The sequence below is a fragment of the Pogona vitticeps genome, chromosome 2 (genome assembly GCF_051106095.1).
Source record: "Pogona vitticeps strain Pit_001003342236 chromosome 2, PviZW2.1, whole genome shotgun sequence".
Classification (NCBI taxonomy): Eukaryota; Metazoa; Chordata; class Lepidosauria; order Squamata; family Agamidae; genus Pogona; species Pogona vitticeps.
The window spans coordinates 108817829-108836700 of record NC_135784.1 but is presented as its reverse complement, the minus strand read 5'-3'; the positions used below and the strand labels follow the sequence as shown (position 1 = coordinate 108836700).

At 42.7% G+C, this 18872-nt stretch overlaps 1 protein-coding gene across 2 annotated transcripts in view; it reads right to left on the bottom strand.

Moving 5' to 3' along the window:
• STK32A (serine/threonine kinase 32A) overlaps window positions 1–18872 on the bottom strand; it is a 90627-nt gene that overhangs the window by 14543 nt on the left and 57212 nt on the right. For both annotated transcript variants that reach the window (XM_020807168.3, XM_078385778.1), the window contains 3 exons: window positions 13168–13205; window positions 7298–7387; window positions 4739–4836 (listed from right to left, as the gene is read on the bottom strand). In XM_020807168.3, the coding sequence (XP_020662827.3) occupies window positions 4739–4836; window positions 7298–7387; window positions 13168–13205 (226 nt within the window). The remainder of the gene's footprint in view (window positions 1–4738; window positions 4837–7297; window positions 7388–13167; window positions 13206–18872) is intronic.

Sequence of the window (18872 nt, the reverse complement as noted above, 5' to 3'; positions counted from 1 at the left end):
CCACCCGCAGGCCCGCTGTCCTTCTCCATTGAACTGGGAGCCTAATTTGATTGAAATAAATAGATCAGTGCAGGCGAGGGCAACAAGAACAAAGTTACATTAGAAAGCAAAATGAAAGGGAGAGGGAGCGATCAAGGCTTCGCACTGTCATCCAGCTGGCATTTCACTAGCACAGCCTGGGTTCACAGGAAATCAGTTTACTTCTATGCGTGCATACAGATGTCCTTTTAATGTCGCCTGAAATTTTTAAAGGCTGTATTTCTCTGCTTACTTCACTTATTGTTTGCTGCACTTATTAAAAAAATACCACTAGCACTGAGAAATGCTCCCATTAGTATTTCCTGTGAGTTGAAAAAAAAGCCACTTTGTTTCATCCAATTAGTAGAATGCCATTCAATCAAGCCTCGATACATACTGAAGGAAACTCAGCCCAGTCAAACAAAGTACACTGGTACAGCAGCATGATTTGCTCTATTCATTCTGACCCGCCAACCTATGGCAGACCAAGTGCAACTACGGAGGACTGTTTCAAATAATCCCTCAGATCGTGGGTGGCCAACAACATGGCATCGATACAACCAGTGATATAGGCAGCCGGGATCTGCAACTTTGGTTATGGCTCAGGATTCAGTGTTCCTCTTCAGCACCATGTTGCTGCTCGTTTAGGAAGAAAAATCCTAGGCAACTAAGAGGCGGGTATATACAAATGCAGTAGAGGGAGCAAGTCTCTTACTTTGGGCTAGATCTATGGCCCATTTGCTGAAGAGCTGGCCACCTCTACAATACGTCTTCACAGGTGAAGAAGACAGAAGAAAGAGCACCAGGGAACAGTGAAGCTTAAGACATATTAACAATTCAGAACAATTTATAAACACCTTCATTTCCATCACTTAATTGAGCAAGAAGTTTCTGCAGGATAGATAGATGATTCACTCCAGTACAGTGAAAAGCTATGAATGTTTAAGTACCAATTACACCAAAGATTTGGCATGCTATGCCATTTCTCAGGTTGTCCATTCCTGTATGTCACTGGAGTACTGTTTCAAAGCTTTCTGACTTTCAGATTTTTAGCTGACAGCCTTATCGAGAAGTTATTTGATAATTCTATGATTGATGGGAAACGGTGTGAGCGGCAGAGCTTGCAACCGGCAAAGTCCTTGAAGTAGCTCTGACGTTTGAGTAACGGGTCTCAGGTTGGTAGAAGAAAGTGTACAACTGGAAATGCAGTGTACTTATGAAGTAAAGCACTAGTGTATACCAGTGGTTCTTAACCTTTTTGAAAGAAACGCCCCTTTGACCCATTGAAGAAGTTATCATCGCCCCCCTCCCCAGGGTGATGATATCTTATTTATTTATGTATTTATTTAAGACACTTAAATCCAATGACCGCTGAAAACAAAATTCAATTCCAAGAAAATGAAATGCTCCCAAAAAGTAACATTTAATTATTTAGTTGTAAGCAAATTTTAAGACGCAAAAAGAAATATAAAAAGGGCATAAAAACAAACCGCAATGCAGGAACTAAAAATTTCAAGACAAAAACTCTGAAACTAAATTAAGATTGCAGGAAAATATATATTCATGCACACTGTAAAAAGGCTGCAGCCATCTTCACAGGTTTGGCTTGCTCCATCGCCCCCCTACCGCCCCCCTTTTGCTCCAGTGCCCCCACGCCGCCCCTTTTTGTTCTACCACCCCCCTGAAAAATAAAATCGCCCCCTGGGGGGCATTATCGCCCACGTTAAGAACCACTGGTGTATATAACATATTTTTCAATCTCCATTTAGATGTTTTTAGCATTATAGTATGTAAATAACAGTTTCATTAAGAAACTAAGCCAGGAAGAATCTAAACGAAGGTTGAAAAGGGACTATTTAAACAATAAATAATAATAATAATTGTGTGCCGTCAAGTCTGGCAACTCTTTTCAGTGGTTTTCTGTGTAGAGAATAGTTGGCTTATTATTCCTTCTTGTGGGGGCATCCCAAGATTGTGCCGTTTGCCCAAGGCCACGCAGACTCTTTCTCCTCCTGGGAGGTACGATAGGGGGAATCAAACGTTCAACTTTTGGCTCTGCACCCAGCACCCAGTTGAAAGCCCAGGGCAAATACATTATTCCAGCACGTAACACGTTCACATATGGAGATGAGCAAACTCAAGGAAAATATATTTCACTTTAAGTTTAGACTTGGGAACACTTTGCTGTATGCTAGAAATGTTATCCATGCTCATCGTATTTCTGGTGTGTCTCCTCCACACAGAAAGCATTTATTTATTCATAATATCCAGTTTTGTTAGCACACAACTCACCTGGTTAGCATTTAATTTCAAGCCACTGTTTTCTATTATGAAAATGAGCCTGGCCATGTTTCAGGTTTGCACACAATGCCCAGTTCTCTGGTGCTGCTATGGAGAGATTTCCCTTGTGTTTTAGCTTAAAACTAATTTATCATTATGTCTAAGCTGCACTGTGGTTAGTCTGATCTGGTTTTCAAATACTGTACGCCAATTTTTAAAATTAAATAGACTTGCTTCAACAAACCAAGCATCTGTATGGTTTTTATACTGACCAATACAAGTGAGGCAAGTTGAAAGGAAAGATGGATGGACAGAAAGTTGAAACACCAGGCAGGGAAGATGAAGTATCAGTTTGCAACATTACATGGATCATCATGTAATGAATTAATTAGTTAAAGGTAAAGGTAAAGGTTCCCCTTGACAATTTTTGTCCGGTCGTGTTCGACTCTAGGGGGTGGTGCTCATCCCCATTTCCAAGCCATAGAGCCAGCGTTTTGTCCGAAGACAATCGTCCGAGGTCACATGGCCAGTGCGACTTAGACACAGAACGCTGTTACCTTCCCACCGAGGTGGTCCCTATTTATCTACTTGCATTTGCATGCTTTCGAACCGCTAGGTTGGCGGGAGGTGGGACAAGCGAAGGGCGCTCACTTCGTCGCGTGGATTCGATCTTACGACTGCTTGGTCTTCTGACCCTGCAGCACAGGCTTCTGCGGTTTAGCCCGCAGAGCCACCACGTCCCAATTAATTAGAACCCAGCATTTAAATTGGGATCTACATTCCAGATGTCTGAACGGGTTTTCTGAGAAGTATTGTTGATAGTAAGATGCAGATTCAAATGTGGAGAGAGAGATAAGATCCTGGGTCTGCTGAATGGCCAGTGATGGGAGTTATTTTCCTGAAGTTAGAGTGTAAATCTCTTCACAAGGAAGAGAAAAAACCCTTTGTAGCTAATCTTAACAGCAGTCTTGCTCAAACTTTACAAGTTGTTGTTAGTCGCAAAGGAAAGGAAAACTTCAAAACTTCTACTTGTGGCTGCAACGGGAGGAGAAAGGGCAACAGAGAACTCAACAATGGTTCCACACAGGGACAGGACCCGCTTCCAGCCTGACACTTGCGTTTGGTTTCAGAGGCATATTGAGAGGTGTCTCAAGAATAGCAGGCAGGGACAACGGTAAAAGCCTGGCACTAAATATAGCAGCATCTTATACTCTGAAGGAATTGTGCTTCAGCTTTATAAAGTGGAGGGGGATCACAGAGAAGGAGAAGGGCAGTGCGATGAGTGGTGTTTGCCACACTTTCTCCCGTGTATTTTTTTAAAAGCCGTTTCCTTCCCACTGCTGATCTGAAATTCCAACCTGTTGGGAGATATGAAACTCCAGAGAGGGCTTTGGGATATGGAGGTACAGAAACTCCCCTGCTCTGTTACCTCTGATCCTTTCCCCTCAATAGTAACAAAGCTTTGACTGAGATGCAAGAGGAACAGCTCTTTCCACAGGAGGAGAGAAGCAGGATCCATGCCCCCAAACTGTGACTCTGACTGTGCACAAAGGTTTCCCATGGATCACAGGATGGTACTATCAAAGTGTCACATCATTTTATACCATATTTGTACCAGGACTGAAAGCTGTTAAATACCCTACTTGCTCTTTTAAAAGGCTGTAAGAAAAATAAGGTCCACATGTACAGCCAGGAGGCTGGTCAACGTTTCTAGAACAGATGATGACTCAGGTGCCCACGCAAGCATCTCGAATCTACAGTAGGCTGTAGGTGGTGCCAGTTGATCAACAGCCTCAGTTGAAAGTTCGAAAAATTTCCGTGTAACGTGAACCTCACCCAAAGCGTCAGATAACTCTCCAGAACTGCAACCAAACTGCAATCCAAACTGACTGAAAGATTCTAAAGTAGGTTGTTACCTATGTGTGACAAAATATTTCAAAATGTTTTTTAAAAAAAAACAGAAACAAAAACACTCCGGTACACTCTTTTAGGTAGTTCGGGTACTGTGAAACTTCCCATTTTGCCTATCTATTGGACTGAACCTAAAAGCTTTCTAGACGACACACACAAAACTTTGCAAATATGTTGCAATTCAATCTACCACCAAGGCATGCTGAAGCATGAAATGCGTTGGATTGCTAATTCACACGCAGCACTCCATATCTTCCTCAAACCACAGGATTGTTCTGTAATTGTAAAATAGAGATGGATTTTGCTCCTTGCAGTTCCTCAGCTTCTATGACAGCTTCTATGATTGGAATGTGCATCAGTCAGTAAGATAATTTGCTTTTTAGGCTGAAGTGGATTCTTTGGAATTTTAATGAACCCATTATACAAGGAATGCCGATCCAGAGAGCAACCATTTCCAGAAAACAGAAAATAATGGGATTGATTAATGGATGTAAAGGTGAATAACATGTGTAAATTGATTGTACAGTACCCGGCCTCTAAGAAGCTCGTAGGCTGTAATGCCCAATGACCACCAGTCAACAGCATAGGAATAGCCAATAGGTTTTGTAGAACTGAACATCTCAGGAGCTGAAAAATAGAGAAATTGTGATTGCTTTATGACAGAATCGTATCAGAATACTTGTTAGACTTGGCTGGTACATTATAAATATTCATTCTGAAACTACAATATACATGCGGATGTCCTCAGGTCAAGAGCCCTTGGAGGTAGAATTTGGGTTCTCTCAATCTGAATGCAGTTGTCCCACATGGTGATTCACAGAACAACAGTTTGGACCATGTTGCTAGACCAGGTGGGGAACAAGTGACCCTCAAGGTGTTCTTCTATTCAAGTTCTCATCCACCCCCATAATCAAGGATTTAGCCAAAGCCCAACAACAAATGAAGGACCACCCGTCACCTACCTCTGCTCTAGGGAGTGAAATATGCTTGTGTTCTGGACTGGCATTTTACTGACTACAAAGGACTCCCATCTTTTAACAGTTTGCTTGTGCGTGGAAAACCTTTGCAAATCTTTCAGCTCTGATTCGTGGCTTTGATTCAACTGACACAATTGTGAATATCTTGCTCTCTCTTCTGTCAGCTGCCCACAGTTCAAGCCCAGATATCTTATTTATCAGGAACAGTCCCTATTTTACCTTTGTTAGAGGCCTTGATACATCTGTGGTGGTGTGCATAAGCACGTGCCTTAGTGTTATTCAGGCTTTAGTCATCTCACTAGTTTATTGAACTTAAAATTCTGAGCACAGGGCCTTGACTGTAGTATATTTGCATGCATGGAATGCTGATGTTCTTCTTGCACAGATTCCATAATTATCTCCCAAACAGTAAATGCTGCTGAAGGCATTTTAAGTACCAGTCATACTATAGAACTGCAACCAGTTCTAATGTGAGTTTTCTAGGCTCTGGTTTCAAGCCCTGTCGTACCAGTTGAGACAGCTAAGGAGTATGTCCTTCCTCAGTAAAGAGGAAAGCGAACCCCACTTGATATCTATATTGCCTGCTACCTGGACAACAGTGACCCTAGCTCTTCCCTCAGAGGCCATGCCATAATGCTACTCTTACTTTGTCAGCATTTCTGATCTACAGAAGTGCAGCTATCAATGCATCTGTCCCTAATGCAGAAAAATAATTGTAACGTGAGAACAGATCCTCTCATTTGGTGTCCTCATGGCAATAAAAATCGACAGTCAAGAAAATGGGAATCAAAAGATTTCTGCCACCTTCTTCAGGCATACATGGCAGTTCAGAAATTGCACAAAAATACTGTGCACCTAGGGAACTGACTCATCATGTCTACATTCTCTGATTCTGCACAGGCATTAACAGGTTGGCTAAGTGTTTCATGCAGTTTTGTTACATCAAGTGCATCGTCACTACAGAAAGCATGAAACAAGCCTTCCATCTTATTCTCAGGCATGGAAACAATACAGTGGGGTCTTGACTTGAGAACTTAATCCGTATTGGAAGGCAGTTCTCAAGTCAAAAAGTCTGTAGGTCAAGTCTCCATTGACCTACAGTGCATTGAAAACCGATTAATCCCGTAACAGGCCGTTTTTGTTCCATTTTGGTTTTTTTTCTGGTCTGTAAGTCAATTCACAGGCTGCAAGTCAAACCTAAATTTTGCAGCCACAGAAGTCTGTAACTCAAAAAGTCTGTAAGTCAAGCCGTCTGTAAGTCAAGGGTCCACTGTACTTGCATTTGTTGGGGGAAAGTGCTTGCACACTCACACGATAATGTCTTAACAGTTATTCAAACTAACCAAAATACAGTATTATTTCACATATTTCATGACTGTCGCTGTTTTGGATTAAATATCAGGGGAGATATTGCCACCAACACTGATTCCTACAGTGAAAGGCCATTACCTATTAAACACACAAGAAATAGAATCATACCAAATAACTGATGTCTACTGGTTGCTTCTTTTCATCTCTGTCCCATCTCTTTAACAGGCATATTAAAGAAAAAACTGCTGACAACGGACAGCTTTTTAAATTTCAGAAACCTACAGCCATGACTTAGCTATAATTCAAATCAACAATGAAGGGACAGGCAGTGGCAGTAGTTTAGAAAGGATTCATTGAAAACTGTGTACTCTTGTTTGTACCATTGAGGTTCTTCTGGATCGCATTTCAAAGGTCTGACCAAGTCCAGTATGTAATGCCATTGTACTTGGTCTGCCTTGACAATCCATATGAGAACAGTCCCTTCAACTGCAGGCTATGGCTACAAATCGAGGAACTGGCTCCTTAGTTTTCCTTTAGTCTTGTAGGATTTTATGCCTTGAGGTGGCTTTACAACAGGCTGTATGGGTGGGCGTGGAGAGGGAGCCACTGCACTGACTCCACATGTAAGATCAGATCTGCCATGAAATATTACCCAAATAGGCCTTTCATCTTTTTAGGTTGCTTTCATATCTGGCCAGGACCAGAATTAAAATGTTCCTCTGCATCCCTTGAAACAAGATATTCCACGCAATGATTATCACATAAATAACCTGTAGCCTAAATCTTGTCCGATTACTCACCCATATAAGGCTTTGTACCAGCGATGGTGGCAACTTTCATTTCTTTATTGAGCACTGTGGCAATGTTGAAATCTGTGATGTGTACGTGACCTGAGAGAGAAGTAAAGGAACCAGTTTTTTAATGACTAAATCTATCTAAAGTTCCATTTTGCTCTGGCAATTAATGTACAGAGGAGCAAGGGATTCATGCAAGGAATAATGGTTTATTTCTTGAAAAACTGCCCTCTTTTTCAATGTTGGGAAGAACCCTCTTCATGCTGCCCTTCCCTTCATCCATAATACAATGTGGTTCCAATCCAGGAAGGTCCTCCACATACATAAAAGCAACACCTTGCGCCTTTGCCAATTTGCTCAGGTAACATGTAAATGGTTGTCCTGTTGAGCTGAAAATCAAATTTAAAAACTCTGTTCCAACTGAAGTCAATAAGCATTGTGTTTTCCCAAGAGTGGCACTGAAAGCAGGTGGGATGTCATGGGGAATTTGACACTATTCTTCTCTATGAGTCTCTGTATTTCTACTGTATTCCAAAGAGAACGAACGAACGAACGAACGAACGAACGAACGAACGAACGAACGAACGAACGAACGAACGAACGAACGAAAGAAAGAAAGAAAGAAAGAAAGAAAGAAAGAAAGAATTTTACCAAAAATCAGATATGCAACAGAACACATTTGGATCTATCATTCTTAAAGTGAAGTGGATATTGTGTTATTCCATTGCTATTTCACTGGAGAAAGAAAAGTAAGCAGTCAATGACTCCTCAGAGGGCTCTTAAGGAAGAAGCAGTGGGTGACCAAGGCAAAATCCCATTACTGTTCATTTCCTGTATATTGCTCTCATCTCCTTGCAGGAAATCACATTCATAAAATGATGAATCATAGAGATTATCATTTTATTCAACTTTCAACAATATTAGCAAAAAAAAAAAAACAACCCAACAAAAGCTGAACCTAACAAAAAACCCAAGAAGATGCTGTAGAGGTACCATTTCTTGGAATTTAATTATTAAAGTACAATCCCAAGGTTCTCAAAAAAACACAATTAGCTAGCACACTGAACTGTAAAACAGAACTGCTGAAAACCTAGAAACATGGGATAATCATCTTTTATCTGAGTGAAGATAATCTTTGTGTGGATTGTTGGGTTAGGAGAAAACACACCACAATTTGACAAGGCATGATTTATATTTAAAATAAGATATGAATGTGGCAAGTCTGAACACAAAAGATTAAGGATCCAAAATGCAATATAGAATAACAAGAGTCAGGGTAGCATAGTGGTTTAGTATAGTGACTATAATTCAGGACGTCCACCTCGACTCCTTAACATCATCAGGTCCTTTCATGAGGAAATAAAGGGCACTATAGTTTTTGACTGCTCAACATCAGATCCCTTTGACATCCAAAGTGGAGTGAAACAGGGCTGTATCCTTGCGCTGACCCTTTTTGGGATCTTTTTTGCTGTCATGCTGAAGCACGCCTTTGGAACTGCAACAGAAGGTGTCTATCTCTGGACTAGATCAGACGGAAAGCTCTTTAATCTCTCTAGATTGAGAGCGAAGACCAAAGTCCAGCTGAAATGCATACGGGACCTCCTCTTCACAGATGATGCAGCCATTGTTGCCCACTCTGCTAAAGACTTCCAACAACACATGAATCGTTTTAGTAAGGCCTGCCAAGACTTTGGATTAACTATCAGCCTGAAGAAAACACAAGTCATGGGCCAGGGCGTGGACTCACCTCCCTCTATTACCATCTCCACAGAAGAATTGGAGGTTGTTCATGACTTTGTATACCTTGGCTCAATAATCTCTGACACTCTCTCCCTAGATGTCGAGCTGGATAAATGCACTGGCAAAGCAGCTATCATGTTCTCTAGACTTATAAAGAGAGTATGGCTTAATAAGAAGCTGATGGCATATACCAAGATCCAGGTCTATAGAGCCTGTGTCCTGAGCACACTCCTGTACTGCAATGAGTCCTGGACCCTTTGTGTACGACAGGAGAGGAAGTTGAACACATTCCATATATGTTGCCTCTGATACATTTTTGGTATCACTTGGCAGGACAAAGTTCCAAACAGAGTAGTCCTAGAACAAGCTGGAATTGTTAGCATGTATACATTACTGAAACAGCGACGTCTACGTTGTCTTGGGCATGTCGTGAGAATGGCTGATGGTCGGATTCCAAAAGATCTCCTGTAAGGAGAATTAGTGTAGGGAAATCACCCCAGAGGGAGACCACAGCTGCGATACAAGGATATCTGCAAGCGGGATCTGAAGGCCTTAGGAATGGACTTCAACTTTGACATGTGAGCATTCAGCCTGGAGGCAGGCATTGTATCATGGCCTCTCCCAATCTGAAAAGACACTTGTCCAGCAGGCCGAGGCAAAGAGGCAGTCATGAAAGCAGCAAAATCAGGGAGCTGGACAGGGGACAGATTGTATTTGTCCTAAGTGTGGAAGGGATTGTCACTCTCGAATTGGCCTCTTCAGCCACACTAGACGCTGTCCCAAGTCCTCCATACAGAGCATGTTACCGTAGTCTTTCGAGACTGAAGGATGCCTAATATAATTCAGGAAACCTGGCTCCAAACCCCCAACTCTGTCATGAAACTTACTGGCTGACCTGGGCCCAGTTATTTTCTCAGCCCGACCAGCATGAACAGGATGCTAGCCAATGAGAGGGAGGGAGGGAGGGGAAAAGGAAAGATTTAGTTTCCTCTTCTTGTTGTTTATTACCTGAAGCTAGATGCTATTGTGTTGCATCCAAACCTGTCATCCAGATTCCTTAACTACTAAATCCTTCTTTCTGGTCACTTTTATTTCTTGATGGATTGTCTGTAACCATCTGTATTTTTTGCTTTGCACTACCTGAATGAAGCATTCTATTTTCTGCATCTCTTGGTCTTTGTTCGTTAGGTTTAGCATTTCTTCACCAGTGAACCTCTTTAGGCAGAGCATCCTTAACATCCTGTGATAAATCCAAATTTTTCATGCTGATATCTTTTTATAGTGTTCTCCCCTAAACCAGGTGATTCCACGCCACAGGGTTTCATCAAGAATATATATAACACCATACAAAATGCATTCTCAAGGTCAATTTCCTATTTTTGTTCCATATTACATTTTTCATCTTAATAATGCTGCTCCAGGCCATCTCTATTCTGATGTTTGTTTGTTTGGCCCTTTCAGATACTGAAGAGAATTCTAAGCTGTCTTCCTAAAGGGCTCTGCCCTCCACCTTAGCTAGATGAGGTAACAAGGATTTGGTTGCATTGTCTAGCTAAAGCCCTCTGATGCAGGCAGTCTTTGTTGGTAAGCCTTTGTGGAGCAATAATGGTGATGAACATCTGTTGGAATAATGAGTCTGGATTTTCATTCCTTAGTACACACTAACTGGAATCCTACTTGTGTTCATGTAAGGTTTGTATAACTTGGGGCTAACATAAAAGGTGCTAGAGAATATCTTCACTGCAGAGAGATATGTGACCAGGCACATGAATGAATTGTCAGTGCACTGCAAGTAGCTGCAGCAAGATACACAATCCTTGAGGTAATACCGATAGGAGTTGGGCCACTCTCTTTAACAGTGGTAAAACCTCACCAGTTAATAGTGTCAGCACATCTACAGGAACTCAATCCCAAAACTATTGTTGCCTTCGTGGGAAGTCTGCATACGTTGCATAAGTTTTCATCACACGTTTGGTGAAGAATGAAACTCCAGCAAAGGTGGGGAAAGGAATCATGAGCAGTCATAGCTTTAAGAACTATGAAATGACTAGTTGTCTGTCTGTTAGAATATTTATACTCCATCTTAGATCAAAAGAGCTTAGGGCAGGGTACAGGTGATACAATTACAGTATTTTAAATCCATTTCAAACTTTTTGAAATAGTGTCTTCTTTCTCTTAGGTTTGTGCTGATTGCTTTGGTGTTTGAACTTTAGTCAGACTAGGGGTTCATATAGGAAAGTCACACAAATTTTGCAGCTGGTCTAAAACACAGAGACAGAAGGCTGACAAGATACAAATGTCATCATATGTCAGCATGTCACTTGGGGAAAATAGATGTTCTTAAATATTTATGAAATCTAGATCTAGGATTTGCAGCATTCAAATGGTCTACGGTCATGAAGCTAAGTGCACTCCTGGAACTGTATATTGGAACAACTAACTTGAAAACTACCAAGCGTAAGAGTACTGTGTACAATGTGAAAAGTCCATTGGCCATGATGGCTGTTATTCCCACTACTGAATTAAACTTTGGCCAAGCCTCTTCTTATTCTCCTACACTTGGGCACAGACTTAGCAGAAATGCAAAGAAAGTGGAACAGAAGTTCAAAGTATCATCCCTAAGGAGTGAAAGCCATTGGAAAACAAGTGCAATTTTAGCAGTCTAAAGATAGATACTGATTCCGTGAAAACAATGGCACAAGGAAAAAACAAAAACAAAACTAAGCTACAGGTAAAAGGCTCTTTGCATGCTTGAACGGAATCACACATCTCTCCTGTCATGGTTGGAGAAACGCACACAGAAATTGCAAAGAAGAAATAGTCAGAAGGGCATTGATTTCAAGGGCATGTAGCAGAAAGACAACACCAAATAAATTCTAATGACGCCACATCTCTGAATGCCATCAGAATAGTTTTGAAAGAGATTTCAAATTGGAAAGCCTTAGACACAGCCCTCATTTTCTAACAGTCTCCCTTGAGACCATGACTGTCACCACCATCTGACCATAAGAGCTGCACAAGGTCCAAAAACGGAAGCATTTTGAGCCATTATATCAAGTGAGTGGATGCCTTGTCGTGGAATTGTTTGCTAATATGAATGGCACCAGTTCTCCCTTAAATTCATCCAATATGAAAATCTTTTTTGTAGGAGGGAGGCCTGATTGGAGTTAACAGAACAAACTTAGAAGCTTGATTGAGACATAACACTAAGCCACTTCATTTTACTTCACTGATAGCTCACTTTTCTTCTTTTGTAAGATTCAAGGTGGCACACAGGGAGCCTTGTGGCACAGCGACTAAACTGCAGTACTGCAGCCAAAACCCTGTTCCCAGGCTTGAGGTTCATTCAGCCTTCCTTCCTTCTGGGGTTGGTAAATTGAGTGCCTGGTTTGCTGGGGATCAATGTGTAGCGTACATAATTAAATTGTAAAGTCCCAGAGAATGCTTTAAGCTCTATGGGGCAGTATACAAACATCACACTTTGCTTCTTTTAATCGTAGGTTTTAAACATTTATGTATGCTGCCCTGGATCTCTGCCGGGAAGAAAGGCAGGAAAATGAATGAATGAATGAATGAATGAAAAGTAAATGTAATAATAATTATTTTGGGACACCAGAAGCCAAGCACTTGCTTTTTAAAACCCGTCGCTCTGACAGGAGCTAATTTTTATCTTGGAAACATGTCTAGAGGAAATGTTTTAAAAAATTATGGAAAAATCAGTTACAGTATAACTGTTAACTAATTATGTTTCTAGAAATAACTTTTCAAGTTCAGGTTTACACATGATGAAAAGCTATTGCTTATTCAAATCAAAAATGGGGAGAAAATTTCCACTTTCTCCCCATCCAATATTATGTGGGAAGCAAATGGAAAGCTGGGTCATCATGTCAACAGATGAAGATTCATTTCAATTTGTAAATGAAACACACAGAGAGGGAGTGGGCGGGCGGACAGATGAGGTTAACGGTAGAAATAGGTCATTTTAAACTTAATTCAATAGAAACACAGGGCCCAGGGCAGTTGTTGTTGTTGTTGTTTTGCCTCAACATGTTTTCTATCTAACAGGCCACACTATATTTTGCTCTGTGGCTGAATGTGTGCACACATAATTACAGCCAGAAAGAATTGGCACTTACCCTGCTCATCCAGCAAGATGTTATCAGGCTTTATATCCCTACAATAAAATTTAAAAAAAAACAGAGTGAGAAAAGACTTCAGTACAAAACAGTGTTAGTGTTCTATGCCTAAAACAACAACAACAAAAAAACCCACAGTGTCACATTTCTCCTTTCCATTTCCTAGTCAAATTCATGTTTCTCTTTTAAATCTAGTGGTGTAGAGGTGACATTCTCAACTCTTTTTTTGGCCATAAACATAATGTGAAAGAAATATAGGTTGAATCAGGATTCTATAAGCCGCATAATGAACCTGACAGAGCGGTGTATGAAGAATTGTTTCCAACCTGTGGCCCCCTTCAAATATGCCAGGGGGGCCATATCTCTCCCCTCCCCGTTGAAAATGGGTGGTGTGTAGAGGAACCAAGGTTGAAATCCTGTTTGCAAAATGATGCCTCATTAAAACTGATGATGTCATCTATTGCGGTCATTCTGGTGGAATAAACAAATCCCACTGGATTCCTTTTTGTCATGGAGAAGTTTTTGCAGGATGAGAGCAGACTGTAATTTTTTTAAAAATCTCCATGAGGATGATAGCCCTTCATAGAAACTGAAGACCTCTTCTCTGTTCTACGGCTCCCAAAGGCAACAACAAATTTCCATGGCAGCCCTGGGATCTTCTGAGGGTGGGAGATAATTTTTGATCATTTCTGAAAAATAACCACAGCTGATGACATCACTGGCCTTACCTAGTATAGCTCCACAAACAGGATTTCAGCCACTTAGTCAAAATGCTGTAACTTTTTGAATAAGAATGGCACCTGCTGTGCCCCTCAACATTTTCTATTCTCTTTGATCTTCCCTGCAGTCCTCACAGTAGTTAAAAGATGAGGGAACTTAAGCAGCAACTTGTTGTGGGCTTTCTATGTTAAAATGCAAAGTATTTGGAAGAGGATTTGTCCTTCAAACAATTACGGCACAATAGTTCAGCAGAAGAGCTGAGGAAAACTGCTGAAATAGGATTGTCAACTCTGAGGGGCCATGTTAGAAGCAGAAATCTTGTGGCCCTTCAGCTTGAGTCCACCATACTAATCAGAACACTGTCCTTTGGCAGGTCACTTTTCTACGATTCCAGTAAATTAGGTATTATGTTCTATACTGCTACTGTGTGTGCACATGCACCCATGCACATACCCACAGAATCAACAAAGCTACCTGCTTTTTTTTTTTGTACTCTTTTTGGGCACAACTATGGAAACTGTCATGATGAGTGCCTGCACTTTTAAAGTATACCATCTCACTGCTGTTTAAATGAAACCCAAATCATTCCACGTAATTTTCAGTATAGTCCTCAAGAACTTTGGCTACATGCTGCTAAATGACTGTAGTCTGCTGCAATTAAGGGTCAGTAAAGATTTTTTTTATGGTGATGCCCATGATTTCTGATTAGAATAAGAAGCAAACCTTTTTATCTTTTGCACAGGGTGCAATCAACCTAATCTCTCTCAGAAGAACACTCAGATGGCGGCAGCTTTTTTACGATGCCATCTACTTGAATCATGTTTTTCCTTTTCTCTGTCCTTTTCCTTTTCTTGTTCAACATCAAGCACAGCACAGTAAGGTGTTCTGTGAAATTCAAAAGCTAGTTTATTGTTTTGTCAGGATTCACTAGAAGCCACAGAGGTTTTGTCCATATTTAGACCTCTTTCTAATAGAATGACTGATGTCTTCCCATGATAGATTCAAATGTCAACCATGCCAGAGAACATAAGGTTACTAAGATTTGTAATTAAAACATGTGAGCATAACTTAGACCACTAGGAGTTGTGGTTTTATAAGAAGTAGTATTGTTTACTAAGAGAAACCAGTGTTCTATGTTCTTGGTCAAGATGATCAAACAGCAAAGAGCAAGAAAAATATTCTGAGTATACATACTACTTCTTTTTATTTATGACATAAAAATTTGGCATAATGGCTACACCAGCTAAATACACGTGTAGGTTTTTTAAAAACAAAAATGGCACCAGAAACAAGATTCCTATTTTCAGCATAAAAAGACGCCATCATTAAGTTTTAAAGAAAGTATTAGTACTGTATATTAATACAGCAATGATATCACATCAGATACACCCACAGAGACACACTCACAGACACACTTGTAAACCCCATATGATTGGCGAATCTGAAAGAATTTGTGTTTCGCACTCCTAATTGTTAACGTGTGTTAGAATTCTCATTCTGAATTATGTCTACCGGTCCACTTGCCCCAGTGCCCATTTCATCCTTACCTACCTCACACTGTTGCCAAGAAGACATACTGTGATAAAAGGAAAACCAGGTATTTGTCTGGAGTTCTTTGGACCAAAGTGTGATGCAGTGTGCAACAAAGGTGCAAAAATGGTTCTATGTGGCAATATTCTGTGAGATGGCAAACTATGCACATTAATGTATTCGCAAAGGCTTTCACGGCTGTGATCTAATGGTTGTTGTGGGTTTTTTGGGGTCTTTGGCCGTGTTCTGAAGGTTGTTCTTCCTGACATTTCACCAGTCTCTGTGGCGGCATCTTTATGGAACAGAGCATGGACAGAGTTCCTACTCCAATCCCCTAAGATGCCGGCCACAGAGACTGGCGAAACGTCAGGAAGAACAACCTTCAGAACACGGCCAAAGAGCCCAAAAAACCCACAACAACCATTATGCACATTAAGCCAATTGTGTCATATGTGGCACAACAGCACATTAGGAAGTAAAAATCAGGGCTATAGGCTCCATGCCATTGGACTCTCTCACACTCAGAAACAATTAAGAAAGCCATCAGTCCCTCTAAAAGTGAACACAAGCGGTGAGTGTTGACTGGATTAGAGTCAAAATGCAGGACACAACAAAACAAACCAGAGCCCAAAATGGAGACATGAGGGTGGCAGCAGCATTTCTGAAGTTTGCAGAAATACCACTAAAATGCTTATCTAAGGAAACAGGGGAACCTCCCCAATAATCCAGTGTGGATTAGGTAAAGGTAAAGGTTCCCCTTGACAATTTTTGTCCAGTCGTGTTCGACTCTAAGGGGCTGTGCTCATCCCCATTTCCAAGCCATAGAGCCAGCGTTTTGTCCGAAGACAATCTTCCGTGGTCACATGGCCAGTGCGACTTAGACACGGAACGCTGTTACCTTCCCATAGTGGTGGCACCTATATATCTACTCGCATTTGCATGCTTTCGAACCACTAGGTTGGCAGGAGCTGGGACAAGCGACAGGAGCTCACTCCGTCGCGTGGATTCGATCTTACGCTTGTTGGTCTTCTGACCCTGCAGCACAGGCTTCTGCGGTTTAGCCCACAACGTCACCACATCCCTAGTGTGGATTAGTAACCATATAATGATTGTGTAATGCAATGCGCTTCTAATTCATGTATTATAAACTGCAATAAAAAGGTCTGTGAGATACGGTAAAATACTACAGGATCGCTCTCTTTTTCTTCTCCCTGATTTTATAAGTGAATGTTAGTTGTGCATTTCCTATGTAAAGGTCCTCAATAATTGCTGTACTGTACTGTATTAGAAAAGTACAGAAACGCGGTGGGGGAGAGATACAAACACGGAAATAGAACTCCAGTCCTACTGATTTTCCTCTTGGAACCGACACAGCAGGAAACACAACTTCCACAGGCTTTACCTTTTAAGCTACCTTCCTTAATGCATCAGACTCCTTGTTCCAAATGCACAGTACTCTTTGTAAGGCATTTAGGACACACTTAGTCCATTGCAGGTATTTTTATAACAATGAGTAAAAAGCTTCTATCACACAAGGTACAACTGCAGAATAAACACCATGGTGCAAAAAAAAGAAGAGCTCTGTTTTGAACATATTAACGGACACAATCCAACCCTCCTTCCTGGCAACATAATCAAGAAAAGAGATAGCTAATCTGTGTTCTGGATGTCCCTTTTATATTGTTTTTAACTAAGATGCCTCCTTGATTTTTACAAGCACTAGGATATTCTTGTTTATTCTTTTAAAAAGAAAGAATGCTTCCCATGCAGAAAATCCAGTCTGATCCTTAAAAAAAAAAAACCACTTTAAACACCATGATACAAAGTGTGTGTGTGCAGGGGGGTAGGGGGAAAACCTCAAAAAAAGAAAGCCAACATTTTCATTATATCTTATCATCTGCAATTCATACCAGGGGCAAAGTCTAGTTATTATAAAGCAAGAGAAAAACCCTAGTACTTTCATCCTTTTTAGGAAGAGACTGTAGACTGGGTTTTTCTTTAAAAAAAGACTTGGCAGCTGTGTAATAAAGCCATTGTCATCCAGATGTTGGGAATATACATCTCTTCATGCTCTGCTACAGTCTCTGAGCAAGCTGATTTTATTATTGTTTAAAGCAGAGGTCGTCAACCCCCGGTCCGCGGCCCATTGCCGGTCCCAGCTTGAGCCCGACCGGGCCGTGAAGGAAGACCTCCCGCCTCCCCACACACTCCCTCCCCTCCCTCACCCCTTCATGCAAGCCCCTGCGTCCGTAAACCAGCTGTGGGGAGGGAAGTGCCTGGGGGGGGAGGTCTGCCTTTGTGGCCCGGTGGTGGCGACGGGGCTGGGGGAGAGCCGGGAGGGAGAGCAAGGCCCAGGTATTTTTGCGGCTCTCCTCCCGGCAGTAGCGGCGGCAACGGGGGTGGGGGGTGGCTGGAGAACTGCCGGGAGGGAGAGCAAGGCCCGGGTGTTTTTGCGGCTCTCCTCCCGGCAGTAGCGGCGGCAACGGGGGTGGGGGGTGGCTGGAGAACTGCCGGGAGGGAGAGCAAGGCCCAGGTATTTTTGCGGCTCTCCTCCCGGCAGTAGCGGCGGCAACGGGGGTGGCGGGTGGCTGGAGAACTGCCGGGAGGGAGAGCAAGCCCCGGGTGCTCTCCTCCCGGCAGCGCTGGTGGCGATGGGGGTGGGGGGGTGCAGAGCCGGGGGAGAGAGAGAGGCAAGCATTTACGTTTACAGCAGGAAGGGAACAGAGGTAGGACTTCCACCTGTAAGGAGGCAGAAAGACTAGGTATGCTGGCTTGGGATATTCGCAGCCTCAGGTTGGGAACCATCATACCCCATTTGCAAACTTCTTGCCATGCCTCTGGCGCGTGTGCGCGCGCTCCCCCACTACTTGGCATGTTCGCAGGAGTGCCTGCCCACCCCACCCCTGCGCGTGGGTGCATGCTTGAAGGGGTGAGGGAGCGCCTGCCAGCGCCAGCAGCCTGGGAGTCTGAGCATGGCTGGGGTGCTCCTTGCAGCCGCTCGCCTCCCAATCTCCAACAAAGCTAGGGTCGGGAAATTCAAATGGTGGAGGGCTGGGAGGAGCGTCGAAGACTGATGCGGGAGCCTCGGCAAGCAGCCGCTGGTGCCGGTTCCGGAGCTGGAGGCACCAGCGGCCGCATCAGCCTCTCTATCTCTCTCCCCCCCCCGGCTCTGCAACCCCCCACCCCCGTCGCCACCGGCAGTAAACGTAAAAGCTTGCCTCTCTCTCTCTCTCCCCCCCCTCGGCTCTGCAACCCCCCCGTCGCCGCCGCTGCCGGGAGGAGAGCACCCGGGGCTTGCTCTTCCTCCCAGCTCTTCTACACCCCCCACCCCAGTCACTGCTGCTGCCAGGAGGAGAGCACCTGGGGCTTGCTTGCCCCCTCCCTCTCACACCCACCCACACACATTCACACTCTCTCGCTATATCTCCCGGCTCTGCACCACCCCCTCGCTGCCG